Source organism: Rosa chinensis, chromosome 6 (genome assembly GCF_002994745.2).
Source record: "Rosa chinensis cultivar Old Blush chromosome 6, RchiOBHm-V2, whole genome shotgun sequence".
In the NCBI taxonomy this organism is placed as follows: Eukaryota; Viridiplantae; Streptophyta; class Magnoliopsida; order Rosales; family Rosaceae; genus Rosa; species Rosa chinensis.
The window spans coordinates 56,474,469-56,495,200 of record NC_037093.1 but is presented as its reverse complement, the minus strand read 5'-3'; the positions used below and the strand labels follow the sequence as shown (position 1 = coordinate 56,495,200).

Here is a 20,732-nt window from a genome sequence, read left to right as displayed (position 1 = left end):
ATTTAATGAATTTTATTTTCGTTAACTTTATTATGTCTACAAACGAGTCATAAGAATGATTACTTGTGTTAAAAGTACCATAAGGGGGGAAATTGTGTCAAAAGATCCAAGCTTTTTCTTAGCTAGCAAATAGTACATTGCACCAAGACTCTTCAACTTTCTAGAAGGTTTGAATATTCTTTCTGGTAAAAAAGAAATCTCTTTGCCCCCACAAACTTGCATATTAGGGTTTTTCCCTTAAGTATACCTTTGATTTACTTTTACCATGTTTTTTTTTTTTTTTTTTTTTTTGAGGTGGGCTGGGCTGCCCTCAAGCCTTGATTAATGAAATTGCATAATACAAGGGGGGAACGTAAAGCCTGAACCCCAAATTACAATAAGCATAAAGAGAACATCCTAAAATAATACCGGGATTCTCCACAAAATCTATGTATTCTAACAAGCATCAATTAGTGCACGAATGGCTACTCCATTTGCTTGACATAACAGTGACATACTGAAAAGATAACTCTATTACGAAAAAGAATAATTGCAAATAGCACAGCTTTTACCATGTTCTTCTTTTTTAACTTGATTGTATTTTTAACATCAAATTTATAGTGCAGAAACCAGTAAACGTAAATGGAAAACAGTCCAATGCATAAAAATGGACTGTTTGATGAGTCTTCACATAAATTGACCCATCCAAAATTTGTAGAAGATGAAATTGACCTGACAATGATGCATACGTGTCAACTTATGACTAAGTGATTATGAACCTAAAGGAAATTTAGGGTTAGATTAGTCACTGTCAATTTCCATGGAAACAAAAAATGGAAGAAGAAAGAAGGATACAAAGTCAACCTAAATCATTTGATCCTATACGCAATCTGTTTTAGTGGACTTTGTTCAGTGACGATCCTCAATGGATGAGCAATCAAAATCACTCCGACTCTTTTTGCTAAATTAACGTTCAAGGCTTTTTCAAAGATGAACAAGTTGCAAATTATAGCCAAAACGTATAGTGCAAGTCTACACCTCTGGTTATAGTAGTGAAGTCATCAAACGAGCACGCAAAGTTAACATGTGCTGACGATCATACACCGCATTAAGTGTTGGTGTATTAATTCGGATAAGAGATTAAGCTCCATCCTAAAGTTTTGGATTGCAAAAAGTTATATGTTACTGCATTTGGGTAAAATGATCGAACATAGGTACGGCTAAAGATCATATGACTTTCTCCATAAGAAGCATGAGCACAAGTTTGCGGTCCCAGGATTTGTTTGCTGAACTTGAATGAGGTTGATAAGGAATATGAAAGAGATAGAATGGAGACTAAGATAGAATGAAGGGGGGCTTTACTGCTTAGAGAGTACGTGTATCTCAATAGCCATAGTCTCATTGGCATTAGCCTATATATCCATGGTACATTTATCTTGAAAAGTTTCAAGACTTCAAATTTGAACTCCAGTTGAAGGAATTAGGTGTGTTACTGATCGATTCAGTCTTTTCTGTCCCCCTTCACAGTGAGAATTAGTAAAGCTATGCCACCAACTTCAATAATTGCTGGACAACAACATTTGCAGCTTGGTGGTTAGTTCCACATTAGTTTGGTAACATAATTTCACCCCTGCCGACACTGAAACTCTATCATCAAAACTTTAACAGCTATATATAACAAAATAACAAGAACAATCAAGTTGGAGTATGAACAAAACATCTAGCCTGTAGGCTCAGCATTGCTCTTATTATAGAGTAATTATTAAGATAAAGAGTACATGCATGGTAGCTAGCTAGTCTCATTTGCTATGGATCAGGGAGGCTTCTCAAGCCAGTGGCGGCAAGTTTGTTAGCGAGAGCCAGTGCGTTACTGGTGAAACGAGTTGCTCTCAAAACCCGATTTTGAAGCGATTTGATTTGTTTTCCTCTTTGGACCTCCTCAAAACCGTCCAAGCAAGTGTCTCCGTCAGTAAGGGCGGCGCTCAGCCATGTATTAAGGTCCCCCATTTGCGTGGCGAATGTAGTTCTGCTCAGCTTTCTTAACACACCAAGTGATTTGTGAAGCTCGTCGATTGCATTCTCAAAACACTCAATGCAATCGGATAGAGCAACTCCACTTTTTCCCTTCATGCGGTTGCTGTGCTTCTTCAGATATACCAAGTACCGAGCAACGTTTTTGGTCTCCCCCAATGTCACCGAAACGCCGGCTCTAGCCCACCTGCTGGGGCTATTCTTTGCTGTGCTCGAAAACGATGCTAGCGAGTGGATGCAGAGGTCACGGTACCTCGTCACGCTGCAGGCGTCTTCGACATAGCTATGATCCCCATTTACAGCTGCCAAAAGAGTTGGAATGATCAGAAATGCAGAGAAAATGAATGTCAAAATTTTTTTGGCGTATGCCATTTTTCGAAATATGTAGTATTGGGAGAGTTGGATCCCTAGAAGATGATGAAACTGAGAACCATTTAGATATGAAATTATATCTGAATGATCTGGGAAGGTCCTGAGCTCTGAGAGTGGCGTTATAAAGGGTTTAAGGGTGAGAACCTTTTCTGAAAGGTTTGGTTTGGTTTGCTACATAGGCAAGAGGCTGGTGAGTTCAATAAAGATATTAGGAAAAAGTGGAGGCTGAAATGGTGAAAAACATGTGAAGGGGCAGGTGAATCAATTGTTCTCATCATTTTGGTGCAAGGATATCTTGTCTTGTTCTTCAGATGGGGGTCATTGATCGATGACTATCTTAGCTTGTTCTTGTCACACACAGCACCACAGGATTTACCGGAAGATTCACGAATATTTTCTTATTAGAAATCCTCAAGCGTGGAGTCTGCATTGCTTACCTAATTGCACGTTTTTCGACTTGGTTGAAGAGGCTGTTTTAACTTCTTTACACTATTCTCGCTACTTTTATATTTTATTTTTCTATTTAAGTATCTTTCAAGCATCTTAACAAACATTTTGCCTTTCACAATTTAAACCAGAAAATAAAAGAGAAAATCAGAGAACACGGACTCATCATAAAGTAGCCACCAAGAAGACTTTGAAACTAATTAAGGCTCATGGGATCATCAATTACGTGGTCCATGGCAGATACTTGTTTTCTAACATAATTAGGGAAGACAACAACCAAGAAATGAGGGAATCTTCTAGTTCAGATTTTTCTATCAGATCAAGCCCAGTTCAAAATGAGCCCAATAAAGTAAATGAAAACATAGGCCCACCATGTCAGCTTGACGACACCGTTTCATCGCATAAAAAATCACCCTAACCCAGCCTCTCTCTCCCCGTCGGCTTAAACCTCACCGTTCTCCAAAACCCTAACCCCCAAAGGTAACCCGACCAGAATCTGGGTCTCTGTTGAGCTCAATCAAATGGAAAATTCGTTTGATTGATGAACCCTAGAATTATAAATTTATCATCTTTGTATGCTAATTTTGTTGATTTGTTTTGCAGTCTCAGTCCCAAAGCTTCGAAGCTTAAATCTCAGTACCATTGGAATCCATGGCTCGTTTCAATAATGTGAGCATTTTTTTTTTGGTAAAGTTTATATGAACATTTATATTTGTGTCAATGATTTTTGTTATGACGAATTTGAAACAGAAGAGGAAGCCATTTGTGAAACCAATTGCGAAGAAGAAGCTGGCCACTGTGGACCATATCACAGGTGATAAGATCCCAAAGAGCTTTGTGTTTTCAAGAGGGAGGTTGCCTGGTCCTCTAAGGCAACTAAAAGCTGATTTAAAACAGTTGATGAATCCCCATACTGCTCTCAATCTTAAGGTATTTGTTCTGACTTGATGCGAGATTTGCGTAATTTTGAAAATGCTGCATGTTACTAAATGAGCTGACAAAAGATGATAGTAATTGAGCAAGGATGATGAGTTATGCTTTGTTTTTTTGTTTCATTGTGATAATATGAGGTTGTGATGAACTGAAGAAAGAAATTTAGAAGTTTGAGCTGTGTTTTAGACGGGTTTGAATTTTCGGCATTGTATTTCAGGAGAAGAGACGGAACACTCTCAAAGACTTTCTGAATGTTGCTGGGCCTTATGGGGTTACGCATTTCCTCATATTGTCGAAAACTCCAACTGCACCCTACCTTAGGGTTGCCACAACTCCTCAAGGGCCCACTCTTACATTTAAAATAGAAGAGTACTCGCTTGCAGTTGACATCAAACATTCTCAAAAGCATCCTAGATGTCCGAAAGATCTTTTCAAGAATCCACCTATGGTAAACTAATGTCTCTATGGCAAAATATGGAGCTGAATGCCTTTACAGTTCTTTCTTATGCTATTTTTTTTTCCTGCTCATTTCATTGCTTCACTAATTGACTGTAGGCTTGACAGATCAAGAGTTTCATTTAGCGGAGGCAAGTTCCATGAAAGAAAATGGATTCTAATGATAACTTTTGTTTTTGGCAGAGTATTCTTTCTGGTTTTGGAAGTGGTGGTGGCCGCCACAATGATAAAGAACCTCCACAGTTGAAGCTCATATCTGCAGCATTTCGGAATCTCTTTCCATCCATTGATGTTAACACTGTGAGTCCGGAAAAAGATGTTAACTTGTCTCTGTTGAAAGAACTTGTCTCCCCCGCTCACTATGGTCTTGATGTGAATGTTTCAGGTGAAACTGTCTTCCTGCCAGAGAATATTGTTGCTTCATTACAACGAAGACACAAAACTAATTGATTTTCGGCATTACTCTATAAGATTAGAGCCTGTTGGCGTCTCCCGCAGAATAAGCAAATTTGTTCAGAAGCATCAAGTACCTGATTTGAGGAATCTTCAAGACGTGAGTGACTTTGTGACAAAGTAAGGCACTTTTCTTGTAATTTAATTAGCTTGTTGTATACTAACGGATTTGAGGCATTTTATATCAGCTTCAAAGAGAATGAGAGCCTGCACTTTGAATTTTGAGGTGTTTGATTGAACTGCTTCATGTGGTCTGATGGTTGTTTAGTGTGTATTAGGTTAAGGAAAAGTGGAAAAAACTATATTGCTAGAGTTGATGGTTAGAAATCTTAAACATGTTAGCTAGAGGAATGGATGTGATGTGATCAGCCTGATTTTGCATTTGGTTATATGGTTTCAACGATTCTGTTGGAATTTATATATGTATATATAAAATATATTTATATAGTAGAAAAATCATAATAAAGTATAAAAATTAGATTTCTGTATATTGTGGTTATTTTATCTGATTCAGTTTTTCCTTCTGAAGGGCCGGTTATGGATCAGAAAGTGAAGGAGATGAAGAAGCAGCAACAGTAACTTTGGCTAGTGATCTAGGTAGGGTTAATCGGGCTTCTTCAAAAAGTGCTATCAAGCTCCAAGAGATTGGACCCAGGATGACTCTTCGCCTGATTAAGGTTGAGAATGGATTGTGTCAAGGCGCAGTCCTGTTCAGTGAGTATGGTAAGTGGATCTCATTCTTTGTTTCCCCTTTCTTCTCTCAAAGATTGCACTATTTTATATCAATAAAGAGAATCACGAATAAAATCTGAAGAACTATCTGCTTCTTATTCAGGTGATGGAAATAAAAAGGAAGACAACCACGAAGACGCTGAAAATGAGGAAGATGGTGATGAGGAGGAAGATGATGAAAATGATGAAGTTGATAGTGAGGTCGGGGAAGAAGATGATGAGGATATGGAGGAAAACTAGCAACTTAACGAAGTTGAGTTGAGATGAACTAGATTGGAGGCGGTCAAATCTTTTTTGTATGAGGTCAGATATCCATTTGTGATAGCAAGGGCAGCCCTTTGTAGCTATGTTTGTAACAGCAATGACATTATATTACCCGTTTTTGTTTTGTTCAAGTTGGAAATTCTGTAGGTTGAGTTCAACAATATGATCTTCATTTATAATATGGTTCCTTCTAAAACTATCATCTTCCTCCGAATGTCTCACTGTATCTTAAACTACCATAAGCACTTCATCAAACTTTCATTTATAATACGATTTTTTTTTTTTTTGGGTTACAAGGGAGCCTAAGAAGACCCAGCAAAATCACAAAGCAAAACAAACTAATCTATTGGCCTAACATTAGGCCTAGCAGAGGATCTTCTAACTCTGATAGTTTCCTCAAGAAAGGCACTAGCTGCATGAATAGGAGGAAGGTCGAAAACCACCAAACCATACATATGATTAATGCTATTTTTGGCCAAAGAATCAGCTACCATATTGCATTCCCTGTAGATGTGCTTCAAAGTGAGAGATTGGAATTTTTCCGTAAGAGCTTTGCAACAGTTACTCGAGGATGATAATCAAGATTGTAGTCGTGCATCAGCTTTACCAGAATGGCAGAATCAGTTTCAATTTCCCCATTATTTATCTGACAATCAACAGCAAGTTTGAGACCATAGAACCATCCAAACACTATCATGACAATTCAATTATGGTTTCTTCTAAAACTATTAATCTTCTTCCGACTGTCTCACTGTATCTTAAACAACAACGTGAAGATGATCAAGTCGAACTAAGGTAAACTATCAAGACCATTCCATTTACTAGAAGCACAATGTGAAGACAGTGAGTGAAGTGGAACAAAGGCAAACTTTCAAGATCATTCTATGGAAAACCATTCCATTTACTAACAAAAAAGGAGTGAAAAATAGCTTACTAACAATACTTCAAGCACAACAATGGTTCCAGAAAACATGCGAAAAAGAAGGGTTTTTGAGGAAAAAAAAAAAACTAGGGGAAATGTAACCCTCAACGCCGCCATACAATGTTCCTCATGCATTAAGATTTGCGAAGGATTTCTTCAGAAGGAATCTCAAGCGTAGCTCCGGCATGGTCCCTTTCGGCCTTCACTTCTGCAACCGTTTGAATGCAAAATCAGTACTAGATAGCAATAACGAGCATTTCATCAAACACATACAAGGCACTCACTCCCTTACTTCAAATTGGGATTTAGTTCCAGAGACTATTAGGAATGAAAAAAGTTGGAAGTTACCGTAGCCGCCGCGGGAGTTGAGCTTGGCCTGGACGATCATGGTGGAGATGAAGCTGGAGGCCTCGCGTGCCTCGCCAAGCAGTCTCTGGATCTCCTCCTCTGACGTCACGCCCCTATTCTCCTCGAATTTCTGGCGAACCTCCGCCGCCGAGCCCTTGAGCATCACGGTGTCTCCGGCGAACGATTTGCGAGTCGCTCTCAGCAGCGATCTGTACGCGTTCAGTGCTTCCGCTCTCGCCATCTCCACTTCTCAGTCTAGGCCTTCTGGCCGGCCGTCGTTTCAATAATATTTAAGCTACTGCTAAGCTCCCCGAAACGACGTCGTTTGCACCACGGACCATTTTAGTGGGCTTCGGGGCATTGGGCTTTTTTGAGAAATACGCTTTTACTGAAGCATTTCTTATGCGTCAAGTAGTGAAGTGAACTACCAGAGTTCACTGATAATTAACTAGCTAGCTTTTTTTGTGTGCTTCGACTGCTGTTTGCAGTTTGATCAGTTAGGACTTAGGAGGAGAAAAAATGAAAATGGAGATGACTGTTGTTCAAGATGGTTTAGTTTGCAGTCATGTTTCTTTTTCCAGTAATTTGTACAGTAATCGAGAGAGAGAAAAAAAAATTATTGGAATTCATAGCACGAGACATTCTATTACGTACACTTTTTAATGAAATAATATGAACATTGATGATGTTGTGAATAATATCATTACCACTCCGATATCCATACTGTGAGGATCGAAAAATTTTCTTTGAATTGTTGTGCATGGTAGATTGTTAAGTAATGATCAGAAATTCAGATGGCACATGGCCAATCCCAATTGTGCATTTTTTTTTTTCCTGATATTCATGTAGACATGGTTCACTTGCTGCGTGATTGTACTAATGCCAAACAGGTTTGGATGGCTTTTAGTATCCCTGCAACTATGACGGCTACCTTCACGTTGGGATGGAAGGAATGGATTACTGCAAACTTGAAGCAGAAAAAGTGTTTCTTTGGAAATCTCCAGTGGACTATATTCCATGGTCTGCAGCTTGCTGTTGCTTTACATGTTAACAAATAAGAAATTGATTCTAGTATGATGCAGACTCAGAATCCGTTACTTTCATTTGACAACACACTGTTTCTAGTATAATGCACACTCAGAATCCTTTGAAGCATAAAATGAAAAGGATGTGACATAGTGGCATGAATCCAAAACTCCAAATCCATTTGCTGATATTTACCAAGAGCTCTCTCACTCTCAAAATGGACCAAGAAGGGTGACAGGATGTGGGACTTCATAACACAGATTTCCCTCCAGGGAACAACTTCCGCAGAATCCTTTCGAATGGGAAGCTGAGGCCAAGACGATATAAAGAAGCCTTCTGCATCGTCTAGGCCAAGATGATACGGTCACCTCAGGGAATCAACAACCATTCTGCAATCATGTTTCTTACGGCGACATCTGTGATGCGATTTTTGATCCGTGAAAGTATTCTCACCCACAACCTCCATCATAGTATCACTATCTGGAACAAGAAAAAGACATATCAGTGTACATGCAGCTGAATCAAATGACTTGGCAAACCAAAAGTCAGAATCTCATGCATGAACAATCCAAGTGCCAGGCCTAACAAAATTGGTAGATGCTGTAAGCCTGCTCACATCCACAGCGACACTCAAATTGCTTAACATTACAACTTATAAACAATCTATCATATCAACAAGAGGAGAAGGGCAGAAATCAGTGGTTCGTGCGTGACGAAAGCAAGAGTGAAAAACAGAGTCCACCGAGAATGCCAATTTAAGATCATAGCACCTTTTTCTAGTGGCTATACCTATTCAAGAGTGAAAGAATCCGGCAAACCAAAAATTCACAACCAGTGCAAATATTCATGGTAAAATATTAGAATGTGCCAGAAGTCCAACAGGGACACAATACTTCACTCCCGACTCGCTGACCAAGTTCTATGGCTAATGTCAATATCAAACTTCAATGTTAAAACTAAAACACACTGCAAAGATCCAAGGCATCTGGAACTAGAAGCAACTATAGCAGAACGCCGGTTGAAACAGATGTATCAAATGTTAAATTCAAGTTACATTATAGTTGACAATGATAGCAACACTACTCGAAATGCAACAAGGACAAAATGTACCTCCGAAATGATTGCCCCAAAACAATAGACGAGCATCCTCCTCCTCCTCATCAAGTTCGTCACCATATCCGAACTCTGCGTCCCCACGGTAACCCGGTTCACTACCATATCCGGACTCATTTCCCTGAGCATCAAACCCCCCACTCGGCCCAAACCCGACACCCGGATTCTCCTTCTCTCCACTCCCAACTCCATCCCTCTCCTTCCTCGAATTCCTAGCCTCACTCACATCCGAGGCCCAATTAGCATCCCCATTCCCAAACAGCTCCCCACTCGAGTCCGTACCAATCGCCACCGGAAAATCCGAACACGTCCCGTAAGCAGCCGAAGCCCCGACGGAGCAGCACCTCCGGGTCCCGCTCCGATCGCTGCTCCGACCCGAGACCGACCTGGACCCGCGCCGCCGCCTCTTCTTGGCAATGAATCGGAAGCTCCCGTGCTTATGGTGGCCTCCGGAGATCGTCCGGTCGTCGTCGACCAAAGTCAGCCTGGACATGTCGATGGCGTCGATGGAAAACGACGTCGCTCGGTTGGAGAGGCATGGACGCTTGGTGTAGTAGGGTTTGGGGTTGGTGGGATCGGAGTCTAGGGTTTTGGAGGTGGGTGCGGTGGTCTGCTGTTGAATCTGGAAAGGTCTCCAGCTATGGAGTTGAAATGTACACGAATCTAAAGGGTGCAGTGAGTCGAGGGCTTTGTGGGAACGTGACATTGGGCTTTGGGAGAATTCGATTAGGGTTTAGGGGTTTACAGTCTTATGGAAATGAAGATGAAGATGAGCTACTTGGGAGTTCCAGAATTCTCAGATTTTGGAGTTCCAGACAGTTCATGTGTGGGAACTTAAATATAAGACCCAATGTAAACAGTGAGTAGAGAATAAAAGTAGATGAGATTTATTATTTTCTTTGGACCATTGTTTGAAAATTAATTCGTCTACACCCGTGCACAGTTAAGTTGCCAGTTGCCACTCACCTCAACACGTGTCAGGCGTCCAGCCTTTAGATATTTATGGATTTTCTCTTTCTTTTTTATTTTAGATTTCTAACCAATAGAAAAAGAGATGTCAGTCCCATGGAGTGACTGGGTGTCTGGGTTCATGGAGGACAGAGAACAAAATTTGTAAAGATTTAACAAACTTTTTTTTTTTTTTGAGAAAAAATTTAACACTGTTAAAACTTAAATAGGAGTCTCGGACTGATAATCAGATATGTAATAAAAGCCATGGGGGTATATCAGGAATATAATAAACTTTAGGAGAAACTATTCCGCCATATTACATGAGCCTGAGACTAAACTAGCAAAAGGGCGCTGAAATGGTTCATCCAAATTACCACGTAAACCTACTGGAGGATGAAGAGTATCAGTAACCAGCAAAATGCCCTACAGAAGCAAAGAGCAATCTAAGCTTATGCACAAGATTCTTTCACACATGTTCCTGGACACCGCGAAGAGATTCTTGAAGCACGGCCGCATAGTTACCAAACTGAAAGTCTGAAGGTGGGTGTAGTTCGAAAACATAGGAAGTTGGCCTTGATGCCATCATTGGCTTCTTTGTGCTGAGCTTGTCTGGCAACTCTCCGAAGCTGTTCTCATCAAATGGGAATGACTCTGTAAGGAAGAAAAAGCTATCCCTACCAAACTTCTCCGCCTGAAAAACAATAAAAATAATAGGCTTTCAAAATTCAAAGTACCATCATATCACACATCACTATAAACCATCACCCTACTATATGTTATTTACAGCAAACCAAAACTATCACACCAACCCATATGTTTCCCAGAGAATAAAAGAAACATGTGAGTGCATGTGCAAACCAATAAAAGGGGAGTTGGTTATTGGTCTTATGACTCTTTATCTAATTTCATCATCTTTTTAATTTGTACAGAAATTTAGCAGAACACCTGCAGGATGTGAAGAATTTTGCAACATTAACTATACCTGCAGCTGTGAAAACCTGATATTGTTCATGGTGAGAATGACTCGCATTTCCAGGGCATCACCCAACATTCGGATGGCAAGATACTCGAAGAAACTCTGCAAGAGAGTTTTCTGTATTTCCAAATTCTCACTGTAGCTTTCAAAATTAGGAAACCAGAACACGTACTTAACTTCTTTCCAGGGGATCTGGTTCACTCCTTTGGAAATGATGGTCTGATATGGGTGATGAAGCCCCCACAAAATTTGGACACCCGTCAATGAAGGGTCAAATATGGATGTGTCTGACAAACCTGTTGTGGAGATTATTTTGGATGGTTCATAAAAGCTAGCTAACTTTGAGGTAAAATGTAGATTGGTGTCATCCAGTAAAAGAAGGTATCCATCTGAAGAAAAGGAAAACAGATTTAATAGGGACAGAGCTGTAGCTTTGCCATCTTCTGGCAGGCAAAAGTTTGAGCTGGATGAGCTAGATGAGCTGGATGAAGTTAGTGATGGACTCTCATTATGAGAAAACAAGCATGACTCTCCGTTTCGACAACCCTGTAATAATTGCAAAGGAAATAGATATTATATGACAAGCGAATTCAACAGTAAGCTAATCAGAATGTTAATATTCATGGAAAAAATTGATTGCCCAGCATAACATAATTTCTCAGATAGGCAGCCCACCGGTGCTTAACAACTGACATCATTCATAAGTTTTTAATTCATACAGAAGTCCAACAAACTCCATACATCTAAAGACGACTATATGTTAATCGAATGTACTATGTAGCAATGCAATGATAAACATTCTATGATTCTAAATAAAGAGCACACACGACCTGAGAACATGGTGTTCCAATCAATTGTCCACTACAGTAAAATTTGAAGTCTCAATGTAATGCATCATCACGTACTTCTATGAAGACAAACCTCAATAAACCACATAAAAAATTCTATTTTTAAATTTGCTTAACCTTAATAGGAAACTGCATCTTACAATCTCAACAGTTTATGACTTCATGTTAAAAACTTCACATCGCCCACCAAACAAAACAACTACCAAACAGAAAGGTACACAGACATTTTGAGGGATACATAGAAATGACCAACTGTGGTACCTTTAGAGTAAAGAAAAATTTGCACGGAGTTCTTTGTCCTTTGAGTGAATGAGAAAACCTGCATTCACTGCCCCATTTGCAGGACCCATTGATAAAATAAATACAAACAGGAGCCTCCCCATCGACATGATAACCGTCACCAACATTTAAACCCTGATTACTCGATGCATCTTCGGTATTTGGTACTCTTATCTGTAATACATGAAAAGTAATGAACAATCAATTTTTGTTACATGAACGCAGGATCAATTTATGGTACACGAGTTACTGATCTACTTTTAAGCTAAACAAAACGCACACAGATTTACATAAGTACGCAGATAGAGGACCTGTTTCACTATCATTGCCAACTTTTTAGCCACATCATTCTGTCGGAAGTGATCTGAAGCAACAAAAGGTACAGCAAAACATTTTGTTGTTTCACCAGATGGCTGAAGATGCCTATCGTCCGTAGCAAGAGCATCTGTATCTCCATCTGGTTGTTGACATGTAAGAATACATGTATGCTCATATTCATACGGATCATAGTAGGATGGTAAGCCATTAGATTTGGACAAAAACTTGGGACGAAACCGGTGCACTGAATGAAGAATATCTTCATCTGGATGCAAGATACTTGAAAACATTAATGCCACTACTATCGTTGAATAATCACAAAGATCCCAGACTGAAATTATAATGAAAATTGCTTGCAAACAAATTACTAGTAAAGATAGTATCATATGCTGATGAAGTAAAATGTACTACATACATATTTCAGAGACATGATTCAGTGATGAGTGCACAAGATTATGGAAAGAGCACCAGTCTTCCATCTTGGGAAGATTCAATATAGTAGCTTTCATCACATCAAACTGAAGAAGTTGCTTCAAATTCTCAACACGGTGTTTATCCTGCATGGCAACACAAAATATTTAAATAAAACGATACAAATCATCTACACTCAATGGGTTTAGTGAATGTACATATATAGCAATAGGATTTACAAAAACCTTGAAAACACGTTGCCAAAATTGAAATGCGCACAAGTTTCCCATAAATGCTGTTTCCTTCTTTCCCGTTAGGCCAGTACTGAAATCATCTCCACTAAAGTAGCTATCAGCATATTGTGAACTCTGAATCAAAAAATTAACAAAATCAGAGGTCAATATTCAATCTAACAAACTCATTTTAAAACTACATACATCATACATTTAACAGTTAATACCAGAAGTTCATCTCCAAAAGGACGAAGAATAGGCAGAGGTTGTGTATCCATTAATATGCCCAGAAGAATGCCTTCACGCAGCATTCCAACATCTCCAAACTTAAGTACAAGCACAGAGGCATCGAAAGACAATGAGAAACTGGCCAGCAATTGCCCATAAAATGTAGGCTCATACCGACCCCTTGGAGGTGTTCTTTCCAATGCTTGCATATGAATCAGCAAATTCAACGCGTCTTCAACAACATCAGAAGGTGGTGGATCTAAGGCCTTCTGCAACAAGGCTGGCATCAAAGTTCTTATGTTAGTAGACACAAATTTCTCGGAAAAAGAGTCGATGAACATATGCAACTATGCAAGTATAACACATAGTACACTAGATTCCAAATACCACATAAACTTCTGATATCAAATTGAAATTACATCTAACTTGATCTTGAACTCAGAGTAACCTTACAAAAGTAGGCTTCCAACAAGTACAGCATATCTATTACAACCATATCGTATCGTTTAGTTTCTTCAACTTAAAAGGAAAGGACCTATTACTTACTAAATATACTGGACATCAATAGAGAAAGATACTGCAACCTTGATCAAATACCAAATAAGTTGATGCTTAAGAGATCACCAAATCTCATGAAAATCTTATACCAGGTTCAAAACTCGATATGCATGTGAAAAATAGGTTTCTTTGCACTTAGTGAAGAACCTTCAATCATAGTGATCTGAACCTAACGAATTGAATAACAAAACAGCATACCCTTGGGATCATTAATGGCTTTGGAATCAGAGCAGCAAATGTGAAGCACTTGCATCCTCAATGATAACCTCAGTATAGAGGGACCTTCATAATCCTCAAGCTGGCCGTAAAATGATCGAGTAACCAACCGATAAATCTGGCCATCACATGTTCGACCAGTTCTCCCTCTACGCTGATCAGCCTGCAGCATAAACCAAAAGTATGAAATCATGTGCAATAAAAGTATCCATCTAGAAAGATTTCGTCAGTACCTGAGACTTAGATACCCAAACAAGGCTTGCACATTCCCTTTTCTCATAAGCGTGCCAGAAGACTTGTAAAGATCGGCATGAATCAATAACGTAAGCCACCTTGGGAATTGTTACTGATGATTCAGCAATGTTTGTGGCCAGTATTACCTGTTCAGATCACTCTATTAAGAACAGGCGCAAGTGTGACAAAAATATAATAGCAGAAAATCTTTGGTGCTGGGTGTGGCATCCTACGCATCTCAAACTAACTCGATTGCATCCAGAGTGACAGTCATATCATTTGCATTAGACTCAAGAACATATGTATAGAAAAACAACCACATTAAGAAAAATAATTGATGCAATTAATATCAAACATACTTTACGATGGGACTTCCAGATCTTCATGGTCATGAGAGCTTGTTCAGTATCAATGCTGCTATGTAAAATGTGAACTTTAAAAGATGAACTAAGAGGCTTCAGAAGGAACCATTGCTGCTCCAGGGCATAGTATGTTGGAAGAAAAATCAAAATGCTCTTTTCAATGTCGGGCTCTTGCTCGTGAATATGCAACACCAATTGATGAATAATATTGTGCACTTCAGCCTTCATATCAGCTTTGGCCAATGAAGGACTTGGTCCTGAACAATATGTCGAAGAAAGCGACTCCGAATCGATGTTGAGAAGATCAGTCACCTATTTAGGAAAGGATATGATATTCATCATATATACCATCTAGATGGTGTTCTAGGTAAGATCACATGCAGTTTCAAATAACAAAATCTGGCCCTTTGACCTACGGCGCCCATATTACTATGAGTGAACAGCAATGTCTCTGGAAGTGGAGATGCATTGAACAATGAGTTATACAATAATATCCTTCTAAAGCATATCTAATCAGTACGGCACCATATATAGTTATCAAAAGAAGAAAAGTTTTGCCTCAATTTAGTAAGAGCTTTGGCTTCCATATTTATACCTCCTTTATCGAGACTTTTATACGCTTAGCTCTATATATATATATATATATATATATATATATATATTTTTTTTTTTTTTCAGACTTACAAAATTTCTCCAAAACATATAAACACCATTATCTGGCACACAACACTCTTTTTGTTATCTCCCTTGAATGCACGCCCATGATTAATTCTCTTGCTTATTTGTGCATAACGGATCAACACCAATAAGAGTACCACGGATGAACAAGCATGCAAAAGGAACATTAATTGAGGCGGTGGTCTTAAATAAACGTAAGAAGTATACAGCAAAGCGATTAAAAATTCCAGTAAAGAAAAGAGTAATTGCCTCTTCAAGATAAGAAACCCTTTTCTGAAAAATGGTTTTCTGGCCAGAGGTAGGGATTGCAAGCACTTCCACTCGTTCATCCCTGCCAAGATCCTTAAAGTAATCCCTGTACCTATTAATATCAGCCGTTGCAGACATCAACACCACCCTGAGAATTCAAAAAATCTATTAGATCCCCATGTTACTAAAGTCCAAGGAAAGTATCCGTACATAACAATTTAAACAGAACCAGACGAGAAAAAGCAAAAACAACTGTGTCAGGTAGGCATCAACCTCAAGTTATTGTTCTTCATCATAAACTGCTTCACACAAACAAGAACAAGATCAGACTCCACAGATCTTTCATGCACTTCATCGAGAACAATGACCTTGTAATCAAGCGCATGCATCCCCTTGTCCCGCATTTCATCCAGTAAAACTCCAGCAGTTTTAAAAACAATCACTGATCTGCACAATCACAAAAGGAAATAAAAGTGTGCAAACAGCTTCCAACAATAAATTAACATCTCTGATTGAGCATGGACCATTATGCACCTTGGTGACAAGTGCTTTGAGTGGCCTATGTGATATCCAACCTCTCCACCAAGCTCACTATTACGAGCTTGTGCAACCATTTTCGCAACAGCTACTACCGCAAACCTCCTAGGCTGTGTACATAGAATTGGCTTCACATTCGCTTCCAGAAGAAACTGCGGTATTTGCGAGCTTTTCCCTTTGATTTACACAAGTAACAAGTAATCAGAAAACAAACAAAACAAGAAAAATCAAGTAAGAGTGTACGAGTCCATGTGTAACAATTCTGATGAAGCAGCATCAATAGGAAACCAAACGGCGCATAACGGCAAATACACAACGGAGCATGAAAAATTTTCTCGGCCACAAAACATCGCATAACGGCGAATACACGATGGAGTATTACAATTTTTCACGGCAACAAAACAGCACATATCGGCAAATACACAACGGAGTATCAAAAATTGTCTCGGCAACAAAACATCGCATAACGGCAAATACACGACGGAGTATTAAAATTTTCACGGCAACAAAACAGCGCATAACGGCAAATACACAACGGAGTACTACTACTACAGTAAAGTTCATCTCTAATAAAACGGTTCAGGCAGTAGAGAAGCTAAAACCGCAACAACGAAAAGTAAGAGAGTAAGAAATGTACCGCAACCGGTCTCGCCGACGATCAGAGTGACACGATTCTCGAGGATTTTCTCGAGGATTTTCTCCCGGAGCGCCATCACCGGAAGGTCCGAGAATTTGGACGACGCAAATGTCGACGAGTGCGCAGAGCTGCACGACGACGTTGGGGACGTTGGAGACGCCATTATCACAACCCCTCTCTCTCTCTGACAACGAAACTGAGAGAGGCTTGGAATTTTGGGGAATGAGTAGTACCGCTTTTGGTGTAGAAAAAGCGAAGGGAGTCAGTCGCTCAGGTCACTCTCGCCTCGGTCCTTCTTTGGGGAGCAAAAATCGGAGACGGTGAGGTTCACGTGGGCTTGAGAAGGTAGGGCGTTAGGGACTCGTGAAGACTTTTGAGTCAATGGTGTTTCTGTTTATCTTTGACTTTTGCCTAGTTTGGACCAATCGTGTGAGGGTTTAGGGCACGTAAGATGGACGCGGGTTACGTGGGATCGCCTCGAGACCTTCCTTAGCACGCTAATTTTGGAGGCGTGGGTCCCGGTATTGGGCACTGTAGGAATCTCTGTTGCGGGTCGGGGCCCCCGGGTGCGTGTATTTGGACGTGGGTTTTCGACAGTCATCGATGACCTCATAATTGAAATGGAAAGGATGATCGTATTGAGGATTTGGCTACGCTACCATTTCTTTCTATAGAATTTTGCCATAATTAAGTTTCCTTGGTTTGATATTGGAGATTTTGACCATTTTTAGGGTTGGCATTTGGCAGCAACTTCTTCGTTGTTCTTGAAGTTCGACGTTCAATCTGCTATCAAATGCATAGTAGTTATAATAATTGTAGTAGAGAACTCGTATTTAATGAACATTTAGTCAAATATTTAAGTAAAATTAAAATTCATAAGGGTTTATAAAAGAATATTCGAGAAGTTTCAGTAGATAATATCTCCTGAAAATTGTGTAATATGACTGTTTAGTCGTACTATGTGCTCTCGTACTCTACGTGTGGGAGTTTGAGATCTTCTTTTGGCTCATTTCTCATCTTCTTCTTGAAAGTAATATAGTTCTCGTTCACATAATTATTTAGAATATAGTGTAATACTTATTCCTGTAAATAACACGTGACAACATATAATCTTCTACTTATATGATGTATGTTATGGAAACTTGAGTGCAATACTACTCATGGAAAAAACAAAAATAAAAATAGAATGAAAAAAGATATAGTTGGAGAAGTTTAATATGTTATCAAAACAACTTGCTTTGCCCGTGAGTCTTAGCCACCACAGCGGAGGCTTTCCACCCACCACCAACAAAAACAAAAAAAGAATGAAAAAGATTTAATATGGAGTAGTTCTATATACACAACCCTTCTTTTTAAATACACATCCCTTATATATATATATATATATATATATGTATATATGTATATATATATATATATATATGATGTTGCGTTGGCGATGACGGAGGAACCCCAACAAGGATGCATATTTTCCTTTTCCACTAAAGCCTATCTTAGATATTTAGATTATTTTCTTAAACTTCTGTCATTATTCTAGGTGTTCTTCCTTACCCACCTTAAAAGTTAAGGCTCTTCTTTATCAAATACATACATTGTTGGTTCTGTTATACATATATAAGAACAACCCAACCCGGCCGTGAACAAAAACCACTGCATGTTGATTTTGGTTTCAGGTGGTAGAAACTTGCAAGCAGCCACTATAATCTATATATAAGACAGAAAACATATATACATAGAGCAAGCCATTAAGCCCTCGGAACCTGGAAGATCAATCCATTGCAATTTCACCACATTCCACATTTCTCAATATGAGGCAGAGATCTAGGATGACCTTGCCTTCGCTCCAACCGTCCAACGGACGCATCTCTCTTCAGCAAGGCAGTTTAGGCTTGTTTATCAGTCTTGTACCTTAATTTCTTATTATAGAAAATTACAAACAAGTGTCACTTTGAGACTTATATTAGTTATAAGGCCACCTAAATTGTTTTGTGCACATAAGGCCACTCGCCTCTTTAAATTATTTTTTCTCTGTCCATTTTACCCTTCTACCTAAGAAAACTAACCCAAATTGTTTTGTGCACATAAGGCCACCTAAATTGTTTTGTCCACTTGCCTCTTTAGGGTTTAGGGTTTTACTTTAGGGTTTAGGGTTTTACTTTAGGGTAGGGTTTTATATTAGGGTTTAGGGTATTACTTTAGGGTTTTATTTAGGGTTTAGGGTTTAGGGTTTTATTTTTGTTGGGTTTAGGGTTTAGGGTTAGGGTTTAGGGTATAAAGGATGATTGTCAACTTTTTACTCTAGTGGCATTTATGTAAATATCTTAATTTTTATATTTAAAATTTAGCACATTTTTATTCTAGTGGCCTTATGAGGGAAAAAAATAGTTTGTGGCCTTATGGCTAAAAGAAGATTCAAATATGCACTTATATGTAATTAACTCCTCTTATTATTGGATTTGGTAGTTTGTGACTAAATTCTCTAAAACTGATTTATTCATACTATGAGACATTGACAATTTAATGTTACATACTTACATGCAAAGTTATTAATTACCAAATTTTAGGAGATTATGATTTTTATTATGATTACTTTATATTTTGATGATCAAAGCCCATCATAACCCTTACATATCATTTTGCTGCCAATTAGGGGCAGACAAAAAGATGTGTTAATACCCACATTGCTACATAGAACTAGGTCACACATTTGACATTAAATACATTGAAATAACATGAATCCTTCTTCGGTACCACTTCAGGAGATTCACTAGAAGCATGAAAAGTGCATAGATCCCTAAAAAACTTAGGAATTATTGAAAGTAAACTAAGCTATTAACATAATACAAGCCTAAAACAACCAATCCTAATTTACTCGGGCCCAAATGAGAACAACCCAAGGGCAATTCCACCTAAACCCTAGCAAACTGCTCCAAACCCGGCCCAGGACATCATCTTAATCAAGTGCCGTTGCCCCTTGCCGCCTCGTCCAACACTGCCATAGCTTTTGTCGTTGCTGCTTCTCGAAAAGAAAGTAAAATATATTTTTCTATTCATAATGGACTAATGAATTGACACTGTTAAATGTTTTAAAAATTGTAACAAAAAAAAATGTTTAAAAAAAAAAAATTATATAATTATCGTAGGTAGGGCTGTCAATTCCGACATGACCCGATAACACGACTCGAAACCCGCACTAAATAAAGCGGGTTGAACCCGCACGATTAAAAAGCGGGTCGGCGGTGGGTCAACCCGCCATGACCCATTTAATAAATGGGTCGGCCACGGGTCAACCCGCCAACACGAAGTGAACCCGTATAACCCGATTGTGCTATGTTTCTTCTTGAAATTTTGGACGGTTGGAGTATTTCTTCATAAGATTAGACAATTTGAAATATTTCGCTTTTTAATTATTGGATTTAATTGTTTATAAATTATTTATAATCTTCGTCTTGTAGAGTTTTTAGTGAATTTAATCAATTTATGTATTTTTTTAGTTAAATGGGTTCCATTGTTAACACTTAAATGAGTCATTTTGTCTAACAAGACACTATCTATTTATTAAATGGGTTAAGCGGGTTGGAAACGGGTAACCCGTTTAATAAATAGGTTGGGTTTGAGTTTAAATTTTTGACACGATTATTAAATGGGTTGGGTTTGGGTTTATATTTTGTGACACGACAAATACCTTAACCCGACACGACCCATTGACAGCCCTAATCGTAGGTAAAATTAATTTTGCTTTATTACCAAGTGATTTAGATTTTAGAATATGATTGCCTGAGTGATCAAGAGTCACTTGGGTGATGAGCTTTTGTACATTTGACGACTTACGAATGTGTGTTATGCTGTAACAAAAGAAAGAAAACCAAAATTATAGATTTGTAGTAATTCCAATTTATGTTTTTATAATTAAAAAATTATTTTTGTTGTTTTTAACATTT

The 20,732-nt window shown here is 38.7% G+C and overlaps 5 protein-coding genes across 5 annotated transcripts; 1 reads left to right on the top strand and 4 right to left on the bottom strand.

Annotated features, from left to right (window-relative positions):
• Nucleotides 1-1,629: 1,629 nt before the first annotated feature.
• LOC112172768 (pectinesterase inhibitor 6) lies at nucleotides 1,630-2,766 on the bottom strand. Its single transcript, XM_024310239.2, has one exon. It carries the CDS (start codon nucleotides 2,380-2,382, stop codon nucleotides 1,786-1,788), a length of 597 nt encoding a protein of 198 aa, XP_024166007.1. The 5' UTR covers nucleotides 2,383-2,766; the 3' UTR covers nucleotides 1,630-1,785.
• A 451-nt stretch (nucleotides 2,767-3,217) lies between these two features.
• Nucleotides 3,218-5,866, top strand: LOC112172766 (peter Pan-like protein). The gene is made up of 8 exons (XM_024310236.2): nucleotides 3,218-3,309; nucleotides 3,433-3,498; nucleotides 3,580-3,759; nucleotides 3,980-4,210; nucleotides 4,402-4,518; nucleotides 4,604-4,791; nucleotides 5,201-5,394; nucleotides 5,507-5,866. Exons 2-8 carry the CDS (start codon nucleotides 3,481-3,483, stop codon nucleotides 5,641-5,643), a joined length of 1,065 nt encoding a protein of 354 aa, XP_024166004.1. The 5' UTR covers nucleotides 3,218-3,309; nucleotides 3,433-3,480; the 3' UTR covers nucleotides 5,644-5,866.
• A 508-nt stretch (nucleotides 5,867-6,374) lies between these two features.
• LOC112172765 (mitochondrial zinc maintenance protein 1, mitochondrial) lies at nucleotides 6,375-7,215 on the bottom strand. The gene is made up of 2 exons (XM_024310235.2): nucleotides 6,938-7,215; nucleotides 6,375-6,797 (listed from the first exon to the last, which is right to left on the bottom strand). The coding sequence occupies exons 1-2, from the start codon at nucleotides 7,176-7,178 to the stop codon at nucleotides 6,724-6,726; spliced, it is 315 nt and encodes a 104-aa protein (XP_024166003.1). The 5' UTR covers nucleotides 7,179-7,215; the 3' UTR covers nucleotides 6,375-6,723.
• A 707-nt stretch (nucleotides 7,216-7,922) lies between these two features.
• Nucleotides 7,923-9,975, bottom strand: LOC112168745. Its single transcript, XM_024305651.2, has 2 exons — nucleotides 9,074-9,975; nucleotides 7,923-8,443 (listed from the first exon to the last, which is right to left on the bottom strand). The coding sequence occupies exons 1-2, from the start codon at nucleotides 9,780-9,782 to the stop codon at nucleotides 8,328-8,330; spliced, it is 825 nt and encodes a 274-aa protein (XP_024161419.1). The 5' UTR covers nucleotides 9,783-9,975; the 3' UTR covers nucleotides 7,923-8,327.
• A 231-nt stretch (nucleotides 9,976-10,206) lies between these two features.
• LOC112174119 (DExH-box ATP-dependent RNA helicase DExH8) lies at nucleotides 10,207-17,086 on the bottom strand. The gene is made up of 14 exons (XM_024311829.2): nucleotides 16,792-17,086; nucleotides 16,152-16,329; nucleotides 15,891-16,064; nucleotides 15,618-15,765; nucleotides 14,688-15,002; nucleotides 14,328-14,474; nucleotides 14,077-14,257; nucleotides 13,320-13,600; nucleotides 13,105-13,227; nucleotides 12,864-13,005; nucleotides 12,442-12,713; nucleotides 12,113-12,304; nucleotides 11,010-11,549; nucleotides 10,207-10,718 (listed from the first exon to the last, which is right to left on the bottom strand). Exons 1-14 carry the CDS (start codon nucleotides 16,952-16,954, stop codon nucleotides 10,494-10,496), a joined length of 3,081 nt encoding a protein of 1,026 aa, XP_024167597.1. The 5' UTR covers nucleotides 16,955-17,086; the 3' UTR covers nucleotides 10,207-10,493.
• Between the last annotated feature and the right edge of the window lie 3,646 nt (nucleotides 17,087-20,732).